The sequence below is a fragment of the Hyla sarda genome, chromosome 12 (assembly GCF_029499605.1).
Source record: "Hyla sarda isolate aHylSar1 chromosome 12, aHylSar1.hap1, whole genome shotgun sequence".
In the NCBI taxonomy this organism is placed as follows: Eukaryota; Metazoa; Chordata; class Amphibia; order Anura; family Hylidae; genus Hyla; species Hyla sarda.
The window spans coordinates 32,266,397-32,281,146 of NC_079200.1; the positions used below are offsets into that span (position 1 = coordinate 32,266,397).

The 14,750-nt window shown below is 46.5% G+C and overlaps 2 protein-coding genes across 5 annotated transcripts in view; one reads left to right on the forward strand and one right to left on the reverse strand.

Annotated features, from left to right (window-relative positions):
• The window catches only part of PNPO (pyridoxamine 5'-phosphate oxidase), a 51,680-nt gene extending 49,812 nt beyond the window's left edge, over window positions 1-1,868 (reverse strand). The window contains 2 exon segments of the mRNA XM_056548109.1: window positions 1,679-1,816; window positions 1,818-1,868. Coding sequence (XP_056404084.1) covers window positions 1,679-1,816; window positions 1,818-1,853 — 174 coding nt within the window. The 5' untranslated portion in view covers window positions 1,854-1,868.
• Window positions 1,684-14,750, forward strand: part of LOC130296510 (uncharacterized) — a 29,921-nt gene continuing 16,854 nt past the window's right edge. The window contains exons 1-4 of one of the 4 annotated variants that reach the window (XM_056548106.1): window positions 1,684-1,946; window positions 8,325-8,481; window positions 8,569-9,047; window positions 12,331-12,401. In XM_056548106.1, the coding sequence (XP_056404081.1) occupies window positions 8,369-8,481; window positions 8,569-9,047; window positions 12,331-12,401 (663 nt within the window). In that variant the 5' untranslated portion in view covers window positions 1,684-1,946; window positions 8,325-8,368. Of the gene's footprint in view, window positions 1,947-5,627; window positions 5,885-8,241; window positions 8,482-8,568; window positions 9,048-12,330; window positions 12,402-14,750 lie in introns of those variants that run through there. The other 3 variants (XM_056548105.1, XM_056548108.1, XM_056548104.1) reach the window with 3 other exon arrangements.

Consider the following 14,750-nt stretch of genomic DNA (forward strand, 5'->3'; position numbering starts at 1 on the left):
GGAAGGGAAGGCTGTCCGCCATAGATGTGGACGGGAAGGCTGTCCGCCATAGATGTGGACGGGAAGGCTGTCCGCCATAGATGTGGACGGGAAGGCTGTCCGCCATAGATGTGGATGGGAAGGCAGTCTGCCATAGATGTGGATGGGAAGGCAGTCTGCCATAGATGTGGATGGGAAGGCTGTCTGCCATAGATGTGGATGGGAAGGCTGTCTGCCATAGATGTGGATGGGAAGGCTGTCTGCCATAGATGTGGATGGGAAAGGCAGTCTGCCATAGATGTGGATGGGAAGCTGTCTGCCATAGATGTGGATGGGAAGGCAGTCTGCCATAGATGTGGATGGGAAGGCAGTCTGCCATAGATGTGGATGGGAAGGCAGTCCCCCATAGATGGTGGATGGGAAGGCAGTCCCCCATAGATGTGGATGGGAAGGCAGTCTGCCATAGATGTGGATGGGAAGGCTGTCTGCCATAGATGTGGATGGGAAGGCTGTCTGCCATAGATGTGGATGGGAAGGCTGTCTGCCATAGATGTGGATGGGAAGGCAGTCTGCCATAGATGTGGATGGGAAGGCAGTCCCCCATAGATGTGGATGGGAAGGCAGTCCCCATAGATGTGGATGGGAAGGCAGTCTGCCATAGATGTGGATGGGAAGGCTGTCCCCCATAGATGTGGATGGGAAGGCTGTCCGCCATAGATGTGGATGGGAAGGCTGTCTGCCATAGATGTGGATGGGAAGGCTGTCCGCCATAGATGTGGACGGGAAGGCTGTCCGCCATAGATGTGGACGGAAGGCTGTCTGCCATAGATGTGGACGGGAAGGCTATCCTCCATAGATGTGGACAGGAAGGCTATCCGCCATAGATGTGGATGGAAGGCTGTCCGCCATAGATGTGGATGGGAAGGCAGTCCGCCATAGATGTGGACAGGAAGGCTATCCGCCATAGATGTGGATGGGAAGGCTGTCCGCCATAGATGTGGATGGGAAGGCTGTCTGCCATAGATGTGGATGGGAGGCAGCTGTCTGCCATAGATGTGGATGGAAGGCTGTCCGCCATAGATGTGGACGGGAAGGCTGTCTGCCATAGATGTGGACGGGAAGGCTATCCTCCATAGATGTGGACGGGAAGGCTATCCTCCATAGATGTGGACAGGAAGGCTATCCGCCATAGATGTGGACAGGAAGGCTGTCCGCCATAGATGTGGACAGGAAGGCTATCCTCCATAGACGTCAATTGGAAGGCTATCCGCCATAGCAATTCGTATTCGCACATAGACCTGCTGACTATGGCGCCATACAGATGCAGACAGCTCTGCCAACAACCAGGACCAGTTCACTAGTATGCAACAACAGGATTTCAGTCTGTTGCCCATAGCAACCAGTCAAGTCGCAGCTTTCACTTTCTATCGTGCCTTTAAATAATATATAGCTTTATTCCTATTATTCATCATGGACAAAATGACAATTTTCATTTGCACTATTTTTTTTAATATAAATCTCCTCTAAGATTTTGTTTTTCTTATTTATGTTAGATATCCTGTTTCTCATGCCTAGATGTCAGAAATGACTGAAGCTATGCTGAGACTTGTAGTCCACAAGAGTGAGCGCCACAGGTTGCCCCATTTCGTCAATCATTCTATGCTGATGTCACTGCCCCCGGGGGTCACGACCTTTTTACCTCATTATCGCTTTTGTAATTCTTCCGCATGGACTGAAGATCCATGATGTCCCGGCCAGCTGTGCGGCTCACTCTCCTTACAGCGTGCGATACACCGGGAGATGTCAAGATCTTGTGACACACAAACATGCTACCTGCCAAAAGGCGACAGGACCTTCCGCGACGTCACGGTCATGTGATTAGTCACGTGCGAGAAGACGGAGGAAGGCTGTGGGCACCGGAGAAGCTACAGTAATGGCCGCCCTACGAAACTTCACCGTGCTGTCAGGTAAATGAAGCCGGGGGAGGGAGTATTATTACTGCATTCGAGAATGTCACGTGTGAACACGTCCTTTATTTTCACCTATAAAAATATGCAGGTGAATATGTGCAGCCTGGACCTGCTGAGACTTGTAGTTCTCTCCTCTCAGTGATCTGCTGCAGTAACTGCTGATATTCTATAATAATGTATAATATCGACAGTCTGGACCTGCTGAGACTTGTAGTTCTCTCCTCTCAGTGATCTGGCTGCAGTAACTGCTGATATTCTATAATAATGTATAATATCGACAGTCTAGGACCTGCTGAGACTTGTAGTTCTCTCCTCTCAGTGATCTGGCTGCAGTAACTGCTGATATTCTATAATAATGTTAATATCGACAGTCTGGACCTGCTGAGACTTGTAGTTCTCTCCTCTCAGTGATCTGGCTGCAGTAACTGCTGATATTCTATAATAATGTATAATATCGACAGTCTGGACCTGCTGAGACTTGTAGTTCCTCTCCTCTCAGTGATCTGTCTGCAGTAACTGCTGATATTCTATAATAATGTATAATATCGACAGTCTGGACCTGCTGAGGACTTGTAGTTCTCTCCTCTCAGTGATCTGGCTGCAGTAACTGCTGATATTCTATAATAATGGTATAATATCGACAGTCTGGACCTGCTGAGACTTGTAGTTCTCTCCTCTCAGTGATCTGGCTGCAGTAACTGCTGATATTCTATAATAATGTATAATATCGACAGTCTGGACCTGCTGAGACTTGTAGTTCTCTCCTCTCAGTGATCTGGCTGCAGTAACTGCTGATATTCTATAATAATGTATAATATCGACAGTCTGGACCTGCTGAGACTTGTAGTTCTCTCCTCTCAGTGATCTGGCTGCAGTAACTGCTGATATTCTATAATAATGTATAATATCGACAGTCTGGACCTGCTGAGACTTGTAGTTCTCTCCTCTCAGTGATCTGGCTGCAGTAACTGCTGATATTCTATAATAATGTATAATATCGACAGTCTGGACCTGCTGGAGACTTGTAGTTCTCTCCTCTCAGTGATCTGGCTGCAGTAACTGCTGATATTCTATAATAATGTATAATATCGACAGTCTGGACCTGCTGAGACTTGTAGTTCTCTCCTCTCAGTGATCTGGCTGCAGTAACTGCTGATATTCTATAATAATGTATAATATCGACAGTCTGGACCTGCTGAGACTTGTAGTTCTCTCCTCTTAGTGATCTGGCTGCAGTAACTGCTGATATTCTATAATAATGTATAATATCGACAGTCTGGACCTGCTGGGACTTGTAGTTCTCTCCTCTCAGTGATCTGGCTGCAGTAACTGCTGATATTCTATAATAATGTATAATATCGACAGTCTGGACCTGCTGGGACTTGTAGTTCTCTCCTCTTAGTGATCTGGCTGCAGTAACTGCTGATATTCTATAATAATGTATAATATCGACAGTCTGGACCTGCTGGGACTTGTAGTTCTCTCCTCTTAGTGATCTGGCTGCAGACTGCAGCCAGATCACTAAGAGGAGAGAACTACAAGTCCCAGGGTCCAGACTGTCGAAATTATACATTATTATAGAATATAGTAACTGCTGATATTCTATAATATCGACTGTCTGGACCTGCTGGGACTTGTAGTTCTCTCCTTAGTGATCTGGCTGCAGTAACTGCTCATATTCTATAATAATGTATAATATCGACAGTCTGGACTTGCTGGGACTTGTAGTTCTCTCTGTCCGCAGTAACTGCTGATATCCTATACTAAGGGATAATACATTCATGGCTGTAAATGTTGACACCCCTGACATTTTTCTACCGTGTTTCCCCTAAAATAAACCCTACCATATATATATATATATATATATATATATATATATATATATATATAAATAAACCCTACCATATATATATATATATATATATATATATATATATATATATATATATATAATATATATGCCCTACCCCGAAAATAAGACCTAGGCCAGGGGTAATCAACTGACGGACCGCGGTCCAGATCCCGACCGTGGCCGCCAGTAATGCCCGCAGAGGGGGTGCGGCATCCTCCACAATGCTACAGCCCCCCATCCTCCCACAGCCCCTCATCCTCCACACTCCTGCAGTCCTACCCTGAAAATAAGCCCTAGTGTGTTTTTTGGGACTAAAATTAATATAAGACCCGGGCTTATTTTCGGAGAAACACGGTAGAAGATGAAGTATTTCTCACAGAAAAGGATTGCAGTAACACATGTCTTCTCATTTGTGGACTCTCCCTGCCCTTTCTTATTAGGATTCTTTAGATGGTCTTGCTGTATATTTTATAACTATTTGTTCGGGGGATTGCTTTTACGGTTGAGGCATAGTTCCCCTCTCTAACGCCCCACTGTGTCAGCTGTCTGTGGACTGAACCAATGCACAGTCTCTTCATACAACAATGGACCGATCCAATGCGCAGACACTACGTACAATAATGGATCAGTCCAATGAACTGTCCTGTCAGGTAACTGTGGGTCAAACCAATGTACAGTCACTACCTACAGTAATGGACCGATCCAATGTCTTAACTGTCAGCTGTGGACTGAACCAATGCATAGGCACTTACAATAATGATTCAGTCCAATGAACTGTTCTGTCAGGTAACAGTGGACTGAACCAATGCACAGTCACTACCTACAGTAATGGACCGATCCAATGTCTTAACTGTCAGCTGTGGACTGAACCAATGCATAGGCACTTACAATAATGATTCAATCCAATGAACTGTTCTGTCAGGTAACAGTGGACTGAACCAATGCACAGTCACTTCATACAACAATGGACCGATCCAATTCGCAGACACTACGTACAATAATGGATCAATCCAATGAACTAATTGAACAAATCCAACCCAGGTAACTGTGGGTCAAACCAATGTACAGTCACTACCTACAGTAATGGACCGATCCAATGAACTGTCTTAAAGGAGTACTCCGGAGCGCTGGTACTTAAAAAAGAAAAGTTTACCTCATCTGATAGCTCTTTCAAAGACCTTTCCAATGATACCTCATTTGTCAAATTTGGCCCAGCCATTCTCTTGTAATTGCCACCTGTAGCAGTAAGCAGCCATGTCATAAAGACTACATTTCCCATGACTCCCTGCGCCAGCTTCCTGTTAGCTGCTGCTCTCTCTCTCTCTCTTCCCCCCCCCCCCCCAGGAAATTATAATAAATTATAATAAAGTGACGCCTACAGCTCCTTCCCTTGCACTAAACAATCTGCAGGCAACCGGATGCATCAGGTTGTATACGGTTTCCAATGCATTGTCTATGGATACGGTTTTTCATACGGTTGCATATGGTTTCAAATATAAAACCATACACGGAAACCGTGGGGACAAACCGTGATGTGAACCCACCCTTAGCTAACTGTGGAGCGGACCAATGTACAGTCACCACCTACAATCATAGATCGATCCAATGAACTCCTGCAGTTCTGTGAACTGTCCTGCAGCCAAATGTGGACCAAACCAATGTACAGTTACTACCTACAAAAATGGATCAATCCAATGAACTGTCACAACTGACCCATAGCTAAATGTGGACTAAACCAATGCACAATTACTACCTACAATAATGGATCGATCCAATGAACTGTCACAACTGACCCGTAGCTAAATGTGGACTGAACCAATGCACAATTACTACCTACAATAATGGATCGATCCAATGAACTGTCAAAACTGACCCATAGCTAAATGTGGACTGAACCAATGCACAGTTACTACCTACAGCAATAAATCCAATAAACTGTCTCATCTGTCAGTTAACAGTGGACTGAACCAATGTACAGTCACTACCTACAATAATGAACCGATCCAATAAACTGTCCCTTAGCTAATTGGACTAAACCATTGTGCAGTCTTATATCTACCCTGCAGAACCATTTTGTTGAACGGTAACTATCACATTTACAAACTTCTGACATGTTATACTCCGCCCACAGACATCTTATGCTTTATGCAAAGGATAGGGGATAAGATATCTGATCGTGGGGGTCCCGACACAGTACGTTTAGAAGGCTGGGTTTCTGCGGCTGGAGGTGTGTCAGGAGGGGGCACGACAGCCATCACGCCCCCTCCCATAGACATGAGTGGAGGGGGTGTGGTGTGGGGTCACGTCTCCCAGCTCTGGAAACCCAGCCTACGTACTGTTTAAAGTCCTTAGGATAGGGCATAATTTGTCTGTGGGCGGAGTACCCCTTTAAAGTGCACGTCAATTTAAAAATAAAATGTTTTAGGGACTTGTCAAAAAAGTTTTATTCTTACCGGTCGTGGCCCGTGTTTTCAGACCCCAACCGATTGTAAGTGGGCTTTATAGACTTACATTATGAGTCTGTAATGGTCACATGACACAGCCAGAAGAGAGTGTGTTAAGCGCACCCTTCTCCCGGCTTAATCTCGTGATCGGTCAGGGCCTGAACACTCAAACCCCCGACCCATCAACATTTTTTATATATGTTTCTACATTTCAAAAGTTTTTTTTCATGGCAATGCCCATTTATCTTCAGGTTGCGCGAACATGAGTGTATAGGTGCATATTCTGTAGATCGGCAGTTAATGCTGGGCGGTATGATCAAAAATGCATATCGCAGTATTTTTGTAAGTTATGGCAGTTCCACAGTATTTAACGGTATTACCCCCCCCCCCCCCCCACGCTGGGGAACTAATCATATGTGACCCGCGGGTGCTGCTCTGCTTCTCTAACCGCCCTCCCCCAATGAATTATCAGCCCCAGCGGTGCGTTGTCCCCCACATCTGGGAACTAATCATATGTGACCCGCGGGCGCTGCTCCCACACCCCCCGTCCTCCTGTAAGCCACCGGCGCTTTACATCAATGAGTTACATGCCGCGATAGTGGAAATGATTAAAAGACATCTGTACTGCATGAATTTTACATATTCCTGTGCCCGGGCTGCGCAAAATTTACTTTGACTCCCCTTCCTACGTTCCCCCGTTGCTCTGCTATCACTGTTCTCCGCTGCGATCCTCATGCTGCTTCCTGGGGATGGGAACGTCACAGAGACGTCAGCGTATCACCGGCCGCAGCGATGTCAGTGATAGGCCTTAGCGCACTGTCATGTAAGGAACCGGCCGAGTAGGGACATCGCTGCGGCCGGGGGTACGCTGACAACTCTGTGACGTTCCCATCCCCAGGAAGCAGCATGAGGATCGCAGCAGAGAACAGTGAGGCCCATAGCGGAGCAACAGGGGAATGTAGGAAGGGAAGTCCTATTCCTGTGCAGCCCGGGCACAGGAATATGTAAAATTAATCAGTACAGATGTCCTTTATTAATAATTTCCACCGCCGCGGCACGCAACTCATTCATTTAAAGCACCCGCGTCACAGGAGGACGGGGGGGGGGGACAGCGCCAGCAGGTCACATATGACTAGTTCCCCGATGTGGGGACAGCGCTGCGGCAGATAATTCATTCGAAGGGGGGGAGGGGCCCGACCAGTATTGCGGTATAGGAAAAATTCATATCGTACAGAATATAAAAAACGGTATGCGGTATGAACCGGTATATCGCCCAGCACTATAGGCAGTAAGTTGCAATCTTGGGATAACCCCTTAAAGGAGTACTCCATCCCTAGACATCTTATCCCCTATCCAAAGGATAGGGGATAAGATGTCTGATCGTGGGGGTTTCGCTGCTGAGGACCCCCGTGATCTCCCTGCTGCACTTGGCATTCGTTTAGAGCGTTGGGTGCAGCACCAAAGGCTCGAGACATCTCGGCCGCGCCCATAGACTTGCATTGAGGGGGCGTGGCCGTGACATCACGAGCCTCCGCCCCAAATCGCCAGTCAGCCAGTACGGAGCAAAGTTTGCTTCGTGCATCGGATGTCTGGGGTGCTGCAGCTGAGATCGCGGGGGTCCCCAGCGGCAGGACCCCCTGCGATCAGACATCTTATCTCTTATCCTTTGGATAGTAGATAACATGTCTAGGGGCGGAGTACCCCTTTAAAGGGGTATTCCGGCGCTTAGACATCTTATCCCCTATCCAAAGGATAGGGGATAAAAGGCCTGATCGTGGGGGTCCCACCGCTGGGGACCCCCCGTGATCTTGCACGCCGCACCCCATTAAAATCAGTCCCCAGAGCGCGTTCGCTCCGGGTCTGATTACTGTCGATCACGGGGGCCGTAGCGTTGTGATTTCAAGGCTCCGCCCCGTGTGACGTCACGCTCCGTCCCCCTCAATGCAAGCCTATGGGAGGGGGCGTGACAGCTTCTCAAATTTTTTTTCCTTCTCAGGGCCTTTTTCTGGTCGTTGGCAAACCTCCCCTTCTATGAGCGTCTTCTTCAGATGATCACCGCTTCCGTTTACCGTCCCTTAGGAATCTAAAGTGTATCCTTGTGAACAACACCCAAGATAAAACAGATGAACCGTTATGCAGAACCTGAACATGGGCAAGAAGAGTCAAACAGCACCAGCACCAATGTGCCCACACCGCGCTCGCAAGACGGAGCTGGTCAAACAGTTCAGACACCCAGGTAACTATACAAGTAATATAAAATATGGTGGATTTTTAACATTTTACCTCTCACAGTAGTAATAATGCTTCTGCCTTTATGTTCCAGAGGTTTTTTCTCATCAATCTTCCACAAATCTGAAGATGACTTTTTCTCCAGGAAACGTCCGAGAACCTTGAATGGACCTCAGTGCTTGTCCTCTACTCCCCGTCACCATAACGCCACTACACAAGACCTTCAAAGAACCATTGAGCCTGATAGAAGTATATCAAACAGAGACGCAGGTTGTCTCCAGGGTCCTGGAGGACATTACCGGACTGCGCGGTCGGGGAGCCGGGTAACTGCACTTTATTCAGAGTTGGTTCGGGAGCTGGAGGCACAGATTGCAGAACTGCATCAGATTTTGGCTTCTCGAGATGAAGCGGCTAAAGTACAAGAATGTAGAATCCAGGAACTGGAGAAAGAGAATCAGGAATTAAAAAGGCACGTCCAGACGTTGGAGGAGCATAATGACACTTTGTCTCGTAGGGGAATATGTGCAATAAAAGAAGGGGACCAACTCTTGGGACCAGATGGCCAGTCTCTGGGTGAGAGGTCTTTAAAATTAACATATATCTACATTTGTTTTTAAATCCTTGGACTATGGGATAGGATGTGGGGACCCCCGCGATCTCAGCTGCAGCCCCCCCGCACCCCAGATATCTGGTGCATGGAGCAGACTTCGCTCCGTACCGGTTGACTAGCGATTCGGAGCGGAGGCTCGCGACATCACGGCCGCGCCCCCCTCAATGCAAGTCTATGGGAGGGGGCGTGACGGCCGTCACGCCCCCTCCCATAGACTTGCATTGAGGGGGGCGTGGCCGTGATGTCACGAGCGGGGCGTGGCCGCGACGTCACGAGCCTCCGGCACTGCACCCGACGCTCTTAACGAACGCTGGATGTAGTAGGGAGATCACAGGGGTCCCCAGCGATGGGACCCCCCACGATCAGACAGTGACTTGGGCTGCAGCATTGGTTGTGCAGCAAAGTTCAGCATTGTGCTGCCTACATCGGCATTAATGAAAGTGAATATGGTCACAATTTTCTGCTACCGGAAATTCCTCTTTAAAGTGATACTCCGCCCCTAGACATCTTATACCCTATCCAAGGACTACAAAAGGGAACCCCCCCCCCTCCACCGGAATCTCAGTGCAGCACTAGGTATTCTAGGTAGTATGTCCGTGGCGGGGTTCGTTAGGTCACGCCCCTCTCCATTGATGTCTATGGGAGGGGACATGACAGCCGTCACGCCCCTCCCCATAGACATCAATGGAGGGGGCGTGGCATGATGTCACACCTGCCACGGGAACACATTGTTTTAAACATACTGTTTAGAATGCCGGTTGCTGCATGAAGATCACGGGGGGAGGGGGTCCCGAGGGGGGACCCTCGCTATTAGACGTCTTATCCCCTATCTTTTGGATAGGGGATAAGATGTCTAGGGGCGGAGTACCCCTTTTTAGAATTGACTTTATGTCAGGTCTCAATAAAGCAATTTATATACTACAGTGTGATCACTTTCACTAGCTGAGATGCAGGCAACGCAACACTGCAATCTCTGTCCATGTTTTGACACCAAATTCACTGTATAGTCTTAGTCTTAAAGGGGTACTCCGGTGAAAAACAATTATTATTATAATTTTTTTTTAATCAACTGGTGCCAGAAAGTTAAACAGATTTGTATATTACTTCTATTTAAAAATCTTAATCCTTCCAGTACTTATCAGCTGCTGTATACTCCTCAGGAAGTTCTTTTCTTTTTGAATTTCCTTTCTGTCTGACCGCAGTGCTCTCTGCTGACACCTCTGTCCATGTCAGAAACTGTCCAGAGCAGGATAGGTTCGTTATTGGGATTTGCTCCTGCTCTGGACAGTTCCTGACATGGACAGAGGTGTCAGCAGAGAGCACTGTGGTCAGACAGAAAAGAAATTAAAAAAGAACTTCCTGTGGAGCATACAGCAGCTGATAAGTACTGGAAGGATTAAGATTTTTAAATAGAAGTCATTTACAAATCTGTTTAACGTTCTGGAACCAGTTGATTTAAAAAAAAAAATAGCTTTTCACCGGAGTACCCCTTTAAAGTAGAATTACAATGTAGTTACGGCAGCACAATACCTTTTTACTACTCCCGGCAGCTCCGTAGCATTCTGCTAAAGCCAGCTTTCTATGGAATTGGGCCTGCCGGCAGTCTCCTAGACCACTCGCTTTAGTAGCAGGCTATGGAGGTGTCGGGAGTTTTATAAGTGTATCCTGCCATCACAATTGCATTGTAGTTACACATTCATTGATACCTTTCACCTGTTGTTGTTAAAGGGAACCTCTCGTCAAATAAACTTTTGATATATTTTAGATTAATGAATGTTGAATAACTTTCCAATAGCATGTTAATGAAAAATATGCTTCTTTCTATTGTATTTTTCCCGATCAGTCCTGTCATCAAGCATTTCTGACTCATGCTGGAGTCCTAAACACTCAGAGCTACCAGCCTGCTTTGTTCACAGCCAAACAGGCTGTGAACAAAGCAGACTGGCAGCTGTGAGTGTTCTCCTTTGTGAACAAAGCAGACTGGCAGCTCGTAGTGTTTAGGACTCCAGCATGAGTCTGAAATGCTTGCTGCCAGGACTGGTAGGGAGACCCCTAGTGGTCATTTCTTCAAAGTGGAAAATGTAATAGAAAGAAGCATATTTTTTAATAACATGCAATTGTAAAGTTATTCTGCATACATTAATCTATAATATATCAAAAGTTTTTTTGATGAGAGGTACCCTTTAATTTCCACAGTAAAAACCTGCAACAAATTTACCACATCTGAATGCGACCTAAGAATTTGCGGTCCTAGCTCTTACGGTCCATGGATGTTCCCCATGTGTTCTATTGGCCAATAGACTTGGATCTCTTGGGGTTAACGTAAACAAACTTGGAGCACTATTGAGTTGTATACAGTGCTTTAGGTTCTGGTTACATTAATAGTGAGGGTCCAGATATTTATGACACCAAAGACCTGTTACATTATAACCCTGCATTTCCCATCCAGGGTGCCTCCAGCTGTTGCAAAACTACAACTCCCAACATGCCCGGACAGCCGTTGGCTGTCCGGGCATGCTGGGAGTTGTAGTTTTGCAACAGCTGGAGGCACCCTGGATGGGAAACACTGTTATAACCATTTAAAGAGATACTCCCATGGAATTTTTTATTCATTAATTTTAGTTTTTAAATCAACTGGTGCCAGAAAGTTACACAGATTTGTAAATTACTTCTATTAAAAAAATCTTAATCCTTCCAGTACTTTTTAGGGGCTGTATACCACAGAGGAAATGCTTTTCTTTTTTGATTTCTCTTCTGTCAGGACCACAGTGCTCTCTGCTGACCTCTGCTGTCCATTTCAGGAACTGTCCAGATCAGGAGAAAATCCCCATAGCAAACATATGCTGCTCTGGACAGTAAAATGGACAGCAGAGGTCAGCAGAGAGCACTGTGGTCGTGACAGAAGAGAAATCCAAAAAGAAAAGCATTTCCTCTGTAGTATACAGCCCCTAAAAAGTACTGGAAGGATTAAGATTTTTTAATAGAAGTAATTTACAAATTTGTTTAACTCTCTGGCACCAGTTTATTTAAAAAAAATTATAATAATAATTCCACGGTATTAACCCTTTAAATGCAGCTTTACAGAGAGGATGAAAGCTCCGGAGCACAAATCGCTGTTCTTGCTGGATCTGGAAAAAGCAAACATAAGTCTTTTCTTTAGACATATCCTGTCTTTAGGATCCACTTCTTGATTTGGCTTGGGAAAAAAAAAATGGGCTATTTTGAATTTTTGTTTTTCCTTTTCAGGAGTCAGTGATAGCAACGTCTCCTTTTTGAAGAACCTGGCAGAGTTTCTAGAGACAAAATCAGAATCAAAGGTATTTATAATCATCAAAGCTGAAGTGTCTTGTGATTTACATAGCTGCAAACCGTTACATTTGTACACTGAACATTCTCTGCATTAGGAACACCTACTCATTTACAGGTTGGTCCACCCTTTTGGGTGCTACGGTTTGTAGACATACAGCAGTGTCCCTGTTATCTGGCCCTACCTGCCCCAACACCTTGAAAGACTATGCCAGTGTTTCCCAACCAGGGTGCCTCCGGCTGTTGCAAAACTACAACTCCCAGCATGCCCGGACAGCCTTTAGGCTGTCCGGGCATGCTGGGAGTTGTAGTTTTGCAACAGCTGGAGGCACCCTGGTTGGGAAACACTGGACTATGCTGCCACACAAACATCTCACACCGTCCCCGGAGATCCCTCACCTCTCCCGCTGTTGCAAAACTACAACTCCCACCTTCCCCCGACAGACAAGTCCCCAACTTTTGAGTTGTAGATTTGTAACGGCCGAAGGAATGGAGGCTATCGGGACATGATGGGAGTATGAGTTTTCTAAAATTTGGAGAGGTGAGGGCTGACAGTACATGAAAGGAGTTGTCGTCTGCAACAGCGGGGTAAATAGATCCTGTGCGTATTAAAAAGCAATGGACCAACATTTGGAAAACTACAGCTTCCATTATACCAAGCAAAGGGGTAGCTCATGTCTAGACCACTGTTTCCCAACCAGGCTGCCTGGGCATGCTGGGAGTTGTAGTTTTGCACCAGCTGGAGGCAACCTGGTTGGGAATCCCTGGTGTTGAATTTTAGTCCAAATGCCCTCAATGTTCTGTAAGGGATCAGAAGTATCTTCTCTTCCCTTTTCTTCAGCCAATGTCTGTAAATCTCTTGCAGACTACAATTCCCATCATGCTTAGGCTGGGTTCACATGCGGTCCCGTATGTAATTCATTTCAATGAGCTGACCGCAGTTTTCCCACCGCACCTAAAATCGTTGTCGACCACGATTTTAGGTCCGGTGGAAAACCGCATACGGGGCAAATATGAGCCGATCGGAGTCAGCGTTTCACTCCGGTCAGCTCATTGAAATGAATCACATACGGGACCGCATTCGAAGGCATACGGGAGCGCAAGTTTTCAGCTCCCCCCTGCCGTATGCGGTCCCGTATGGGACAAAACGTAGTGTGAACCCAGCCTTAGACAGTTGCAGATTGCTGGGGTACATAGGTGACAGTAGACAGGCTTCTGTACGGTGGGATTAGTCCTAAATCTCTCGGGTGTCCTTGTTTATTCTCTATTATGGTTACTGTGTACAGACCGGATAGTCCTGTCTGACCACGGCCACGTGTGATAGATGTAGGTCAGCCACTGCCAGGGTGAAGGAGGTTTCTTATGAAAACAGTCTAGTTTCCTGGGCTTACATAATGCTGATATGATGCAATGCTCTTGTAATTCTAGATGGCTGTGCAAACATTTTCTGCTTCCCTTTGGTCAGTTTTTCCCAGCCAGGGTGCCTCCAGCTGTTGCAAAACTACAACTCCCAGCATGCCCGGACAGCCTTCGGCTGTCCGGGCATGCTGGGAGTTGTAGTTTTGCAACACCTGGAGGCACCCTGGTTGGGAAACACTGACCTAAGGGAATAGATTCCACAAGGCAGCGAACATGCTCCATACTCAACTCGACCCATGTCCTGTTCCATAGCGTAAAACCACCAGCATGTAATCCACATGGTAAGTGATAGGCTCTTACCACAGGTGGTTGTGTGGACTCACACACAACTATGGTCAGCGTGGGTGAGAGTCGAGGTCCCATCTGCAGCCTTCCCCAACCAAATGAGCAATTTCATACAGCGACTTCGTGGGATAGGGCAGGATCCAAGTGGCGCTGACCAGGACAGGTACAAGAGATGAGATAGGAACTGTTTATTAGATAAAATGCGACGCGTTTCACCGCACTAGCGTGGCTTCATCAGGCACCCGATGAAACCGCGCAAGCACTGTGAAACCCGTCTCGTTTTATCGAATAAACCGCTCCTACCTCATCTCTTGTGCCTGTCCTGGTCAGCGCCACTTGGATCCTGCCCTATCCCACAAAGTCCCAGCGTATCCCAGACATGTTCGGTGGTGAGTTTCAGGACCAAGGCAGAATAGAGAATTAATTGTCGTGTTTCTCCAACCACTCTCTAGAGATATGAGTCTGATGACCTGGAGAATTGACCTGTTGAAAGATAGCATTATGGTCAAAGAGGACCTCCTAAAAATACGGGTGCAGGTGGTCAGTTAAAGGGGTACTCCGTGGGAACATTATTATTATTTTTTTTTTTTTAATCAACTGGTGCCAGAAAGAACAGATTTGTAAATCACTTCTATTAAAAAATCTTTACCCTTCCA